Genomic DNA, 7,193 nt, shown 5'->3' on the forward strand with positions numbered 1-7,193 from the left:
AGACAGAATACTGCAAAGGAGGGATACATTATTATTATCCATAGATAATCAAGATTTTTCACTTACAGAATCCTTATCAAATAACTGAACAACTAGTAGAATTGTTAAAAGAGCCTAGCTAAGTATCTCTACCCCACCCCCAGCCACATTTTACTTGCCAGTGAGTATGGGCATATACATGAAATGTAGGTCATGAGGAAGGAGTGAACCTGGGCTTTGGTTCCTGACTCAAACAAAATAAATAAATAAACAAACAAACAAATAAAATAAACCGACTTAATGTACAAAATAAATATATAAAAAACTGACTTAACATCCACCACTGTGACTTATTGAAAATATAATGGAAATAAAGGTCTTATATCATATTAGCAAAAACTATAAAATACCTGGGGATAATCCTAATAAAACATATGCAAAGTCTAGATAAAGAAATATTATTAAAGAACATAAAGTGGGGAGATATACTATGTTCTGAAATCAAAAGAGTCAATACTGTGAAGACATTTTTTGTCTTCAAGTTAATCCATAAGTTTATTGTAATCTCAAATAAAATTTCAACAGAAGTTTTATGGATTTTAAAGAGTATGTGGAACAAATGTAAGAAAATTTAGGAAAAAGTGTTTGGGTAAAGAATTCCGTAGGAGGCAGAGAGTTGACCTACAAAAGAATAAAATGTATAAAACTATGGTAATGAAAAAAATATGGTGCTGAAGCAGGAAGAGACAAATCGACCAAAGAACCTGAATTGAGAATCCACAAGTATATCTACATATATTTGAATTTAACATATGGTGGAGGTGGCATTTAAAATTAGTGGGGGAAATTTAACAAATAGTGTTGGGACAACTTTATACTATTTGGACAAAAACGTTTGATTCCTACTTCACACTGCACACAAACATTCCAGATGGATTAAATATTTAAATACAAAAAAGATGATTATAAACATAAGAGAAGAAAATATTAGAAAATAATTTTATAGTGTTGGAGGTGGGCAGGTCTTTCTAAGTAAGACAAAAATAAAAAAGATTGACAGATTTGATTTAAAAAGATTTAAAATTTTCTGTACAAAGTAACAGATATCAAAAGCAGAGGAGAAACACAAGATAAAGGCTAATATACATATAAGCTGAAAATAGTTATTATTCATAACACATGAGTTCTTAAAATCAGTGAGAAAACTACAAACACAATTTAAAAATAGTAAATTCATAGGAGTACAAATAATGATAAAAACGAGTGGTCAGAAAGTGTAAATAAAAAGATATACTAAAAATGAAGTACATTAATAATATTTAGTGTTGATAAGGGAGCGGTGAAAGGGTTCTTTCATGTACTTTTGGTGGGGGTGTAAATCGCTACAGTTACTTTGGGGAGGAATTTTGCTTTATCGTTCAGATTTTTAAGTGTTCATTCCATTTGACCTACAAGTTCTATTTCTAGGAGTCTATCCTACAGAAATATTTATACAGGTTTGACAGGATATATATGCATTTGGACAGTCATGGAAGCATTACTTGTTAAGAGGGCATTTAAGTTTTCTTCTCTAGAAACAACTTTTTCAGTTATTTATCTTGGCTTTTCTCTTTCATGCTATAGATTTTAAAATAATGTCTACTGATTCTTGGTTGTCCATTCCCGTTATTTTCCATTAGCCACTACGTTTTCGGATGAAGCGACGAGAAGGCTGCCCAACAACTCTGCACGCCTCCACGGAGCCTGTGAGCGGCCGCGCTCTGCTTTGTGACACAAGAGGGAGCCAGTCCCGCAGCTCCTCTCCCTCCAGTTCTAGAGCAGTGGTTCTCAACCTTCCTGATGCACGACCATTTAATGCAGTTCCTCATGTCGTGGTGACCCCCCAACCATAAAATTATTTTTGTTGCTGCTTCATAACTGTAATTTTGCTACTGTTATGAATCGTAATGTAAATATCTGATGTGCAGGATGTATTTCATTGTTACAAATAGAACATAATTAAAGCATAGTGATTAATCACAAAAACAATATGTAATTATATATGTGTTTTCCAGTGGTCTTAGGCGACCCCTATGAAACGGTCATTCAACCCCCAAAGGGGTCGCGACCCACAGGTTGAGAACCGCTGCTCTAGAATGAAGACCGGGGCCTGGGAGCACCAGTGCTCCCCCCTGTGCCTCAGTGCCCTTCGGCTTTGGGCAAGGAGGTAGATGCCAGCGCTCTGAATGTGTGCGTGTAGGTGCCTGTTCATATACACGCTTTAACCCTATTCCTTCATTTTCCTCCTATCCCACTTTCCATTTTTCTTGCTGCCCCCCAACTTAGAAGCCCCTTAGGCTTGCATGCAGGCTGGCTCCTCCTTGTCTGCTACCTAGGCTCGATTCCTCTGCTCTGTTCAGGTAGTGAACATTCTTTCAGAAATTTGTTTAAGTCATTTAACAGATGTCCCTCCCTTCTATTTTCTTGGTAGCTGTAGGTTATGTCCTTTCTCATTCCTTTAGCATCATTTTGATGGAATCTTGGGAGGAAGGGAAGAAAACCTCATGTACTCTCTCTGCCATCTTGAACCCAAAATTTACAGTTTTATTTGTAGTATTAGGAAACAAGAGACAATCTAAACATCTCTCAATAGGGAAATACTTAAATGGTGTCACAGCTATTGTATGGAATACTCTACACTCAAAAAAGTAATGAATGAACTTTGTATGTATTAAAATAAAAAACCATGATATAATATTAAAGCAGCAAATTGCAAAAAGTGTGTGCAGTAATATCAATTTTAGAAAATATATATTTACTTGTACTTTTCCAAAGATACTCACTAAACTGTTAAGAGTGGTTATTTATCTCTGTTTTTCCACTTGACAGCAGTGGACCAAGCATGGGCTTGGCATAAAGGAGGAATTTCACTTTTTTGCTCTATATTGTCTATACTGTTCACAATTTTTACAATGCATATAAAAAAATCTTTGAGATTAATTGTCATACAAATATAAGACATCAGTTTAAAATTCTTCACTCTTTCCTACATAGAAAGCTGCTCAACTAATAAATTAAATAAAAGATGACCCATGATACTGGATATTTGATCTCTGACAATGTAACATGTTGGCAAGTAGAACAGGAATCAGCTTTTGTTTGGCACGCTTTTATGACTGAACTGTTACGTAATGACATTAGTAAACTGAGCTGGCTGAACTATGCCAAACTTTGATATTTCAGCTAAAATAATTTTACATCTTATTATTAAGGAAGATTCAAGTAATATAAAATGTAAATCATTTTGATACAATTAAACTTTTTATATCTAAAAGGAGTGTTCTGAGTAACTTATGTGCAAAAGGAAAATACATAGCTTACCACAGATATAGGGGTTTCAAAGTCTTTGCCATTAAAAAAAATCTAGGAATCTATAAATTATCAACTAGTCTATATTTTAGAGCATGTGAACAAATTCAAATTAACCATGCCACTGAAAAGTAGAACACACTTCTGTAGAATTTCATTGGGTTCTAACCTAAAATGAGGCAAACACTCTGAAATCTGTGCACCAATCAATGTCATGGTTTCTCCAACTTCGCCCAGAGAAACATGAAGTGATGAGCTGGCTTGTCCCCCCAGGTCCGTGTAGCCTAGTCCCTCTGTGAGTTATGACTCAGGGCCAGACCTCAGGCCTTCAGAACCTGAATCCAGTAGGTCCAGTTATTGATGGCCAAACCAAATTAAACCATAAACTTATTATTTACTCATTAGCCAAGGTTTTTGGTATACGTACTTCCTTCTGTAATGTGGTTTTTGATATTTAAATTTCAATTTTCATAGCCTAACTCTGTAGTTGCATCTTTAGTAACTAACACACCAAATCATTTTTTTTTTGAAGCAAACAAAGTAAAGCATGTCCAGTTTTAAAATTCAGAGGACCATATATGTAAAAATGCTTGGAGACAAAGTGCTATATATTCATAGAACATGACTACTATTATTAACTGGGTGAGTGGCTTAGGGTCATTTAAATATTGAGGGTTTAAAAAAATTTTTTCAAATGAGGTGATTAAACCATCTTCTCCAGCACTAATAAGACAAGTCCTTCTGTTTTTATAGAAGTCTACTTTTATCTCTATCAAGTTTGGAGAGTCAGTCATCCAAAAAATACAAAATGTTTCACAAGGGAATTTTGGTTTGAATCACAAATAACGAAAGGTAATGCAGGAAAACAATAGGACGACTGAGAAACAAGTTAAAGTTCTACATTTTTAAAAAGCAATGATACAAATTGGAACTATCGGTTTCCTCTATATTGCTTATTCTGCAAGAACAAATGTGTGCAAATGGCAAAAGCAATTAAGTGAACCAAGTTAAATTTTTATACAAATACAGTTTATATAGCCAGAAATCCCAAGGTAAGAAAACCTTGAATATTGTGGAGAAACCCACCACTTATATCTGAAAAATGTTTCAATGTTTAGAATTGTGTAATGTAAAAAATTGTCTTTGGATAATTCAAAAATAGCCAGACAGACCCGTGCTCTAATGGCTTATATATATAATTTTAAGTAATGTTATACAATTTTAACTTTAAAAATATACATACTTAACAGAAAAGAAGATTTAGCAGGGCACGTTGGATAGGTTCAGAGAACCCTTGTGATGAGAAAATGACCATCCCAACCACTGTGCATTAAAAGGGTGAATTTTATGGAGTATGAATTATATCTCAATAAAAAAAGAATTAAAAAAAGAAAAAGAAAGATCATCCCAGGTGATGTTAGATCCCAAGTGATGCTTAAGTTCTATAGCCAGAAGCTCCTGTTCATCACATCTGGAAACTCCCTTCCCTATAGCCTGCTCTTCTATTTCCACTCTTTTTCCTTCGCCCACATGGCATCATGTAATATTGCCACAGACTCTGAATTTTCCATGTACCTCCCTGGTTGCTGGGCACAGGAAGTTTAACTCAATTTTCTGAATCACTCTCCCACTGACTCTGGGTACTTCCAGATGGAATTTTTTGATATAAAGCTTTGACTACTGACAAGCTCTCTGAGACAAAATGAAAGCGAATGAATATTTGTCAATTGCTAATAAATGCCAGGGGCTCTGCTGGGTCCTGAATATCTGGTATCCTATTGCTTTTCAGGAAAACTTAAAAGATCAGGATTCTTATTTTCTACACTAGATGGAAACGCTGAGCAGTTTCTATTCAGACATCCAGTGGATATTCACCCAGGACATGAATTTTATGTTCAGAGGGCACAACTTTAAAAACCACTTATTGAATAGGACTAAATTCAAGCCATGGAAAACTTACTAAAATAACACAAAGCTTAAAAAAAGTTGCATTGTTTGCTGGTGCATTTAAACACAATCACATTTCAAATAATCCCCTGAAGAACACTTCCCATTCTAGGAGACAGGATGTTTATGGAGATGTGATCTCATAGTACAAAAGAAAGAAGGAAACAGACTATTTTTTGCAACTAAAAATAACACAAAAGCCATTCACTGGGAACCTACACTTATTGCCTCATTGATGGCTCCTGGGTTTGTCAGAGCCAACGAGGCAGCTTTCCACATTGATTGGGTTTGTCTCAGTTCTAGCTGCCATCCCTTTCTCTTCCCACCATTAAAACCAAGTGAGGCTAACTCTGGTTGCATTTGACTGGGCAGAGAAGGACTTGCTGCAGAACCTGGAGTTCTCAGGTGATCCTGATACTTGAAATTTGCAAAATGAATACACGTAATCTCTCAACTGCTGCAGCCATTGACCATGGCATGGCTGATGTTATTCCAGAAGAACTTGCCTGTGCCTGTTTCCTTATCTATAATATAGCGATGGGACAGGTCCTATTCCCTAGGGCTGTTGAGAGTGTTTGGTGCCTGGCACCAATCTGTGCTATTTCAATTCCTGTTAAATAAATAATTCAAAATTAAAATGAATATTGTTCATTAAATGACTTTAAGAAATTTCTTTCCTTATAGTATTTTGTTAACTGATTTGTACATGCTCACTTGAATTAGAAACTGGTAAAAATTCATCTGTAAGACCTCAATTGTTTTGCATAAAACACAATCAGCCAGAAACTTAGAAATCAACCAAGATTTTCTTTTGCAGGAAAGTAGGTTAAGATGGCCTCTCATTATTGGTGATATTGCCCAAAATGGTTGCTGAGCAGCTCTGCAGTTGTTCAGAAGACACACACACTATTGCGCCAGGCAGATGAGGCAGAAAGAAGAAAAACTTGGTTTTTGCTTTAGACCCCCAGGGAGTGAAGGTCCAGATAGGATCATCAATTGCCCTTAGCCACATCACATTCCCCAGAAGAAAGACTGACAGATTTCATCTTTTCAAAGACCCTCCCCTGTCTCACAGAGACAATTTAGCCTGTTATTGAATTCATAACCATATTTCTCTTGGAAAGGAGGAAGGATGGTTTACTTGTGTAAATATTAAACATCACTTGCAATGAGGACTTTTTAAACTTTCTCCACCCCAGCAGCTCATTCCAAGGGGAAGGTGGTGCTGTGGTGTTCCCGGCAACCTTCTATGTGTCCGAGGACCTCTGAGCACTCCTATGCCCATGTCACCATCCTGGAGGGAATAAGGCACTGGAGTGACAGATGGTTTCCTCTGGAAAAAGACCAAGCTTACCCAAGTAGTTGTTGCTCTTGTGCATCTCGGTGATGTTGATTTTGGTGGCTCCTTGGGGAATCTCAACCACGCGGTGGTAGCCCAGGCTTGTGAGCGCGTGCTTGAACACGCCCGACACAACCTGACAGCCTGTGTTATCGCCTCCACACACCCCACACTTGTCCACTACTTTGTCCGAGCCTAGGTAGTCGTCACAGCCGATGCTCTGCAAAGAGGTGGAAAAGAGAAGACTCTTGTAGCATCTGTCAGGGGCAGCCAGGGGAGGAGCGAGAGGGCTGACCCTCCTCTTGCCCCATTCAGTTCCTACAGATGAGCGAGTCCATGCCCCCTTTACTCCCTTCATGCTCCCTTCACAAAGCACTTGCTCTGGGTGTGTGTGAAATGTGCATTCTAGGGGCCAGATGGGGACACAGACAAATAAACAAAATAGTACATTTGGAGGTGGTAAATGACCAGGAGAAAAATAATGTAGGAAAATGGGATAGGGAGAGTGTGGGGATACGAACACTTATCACTCAGGTTGGACAGTGAAGTTGTCCCACAAATCCATCCCCTTGTTAGACTC

At 37.3% G+C, this 7,193-nt stretch overlaps 1 protein-coding gene across 1 annotated transcript in view; it reads right to left on the reverse strand.

Annotated features, from left to right (window-relative positions):
• The window catches only part of THSD4 (thrombospondin type 1 domain containing 4), a 116,475-nt gene extending 109,504 nt beyond the window's left edge, over positions 1-6,971 (reverse strand). Inside the window, exon 1 of the mRNA XM_090268309.1 lies at positions 6,629-6,971. Within this exon, the coding sequence (XP_090124435.1) occupies positions 6,629-6,971 (343 nt within the window). The remainder of the gene's footprint in view (positions 1-6,628) is intronic.
• Positions 6,972-7,193: the final 222 nt, after the last annotated feature.

The sequence above is a fragment of the Furipterus horrens genome, unplaced genomic scaffold, assembly GCF_987537825.1.
Source record: "Furipterus horrens unplaced genomic scaffold, mFurHor1.1.pri manual_scaffold_3, whole genome shotgun sequence".
Classification (NCBI taxonomy): domain Eukaryota; kingdom Metazoa; phylum Chordata; class Mammalia; order Chiroptera; family Furipteridae; genus Furipterus; species Furipterus horrens.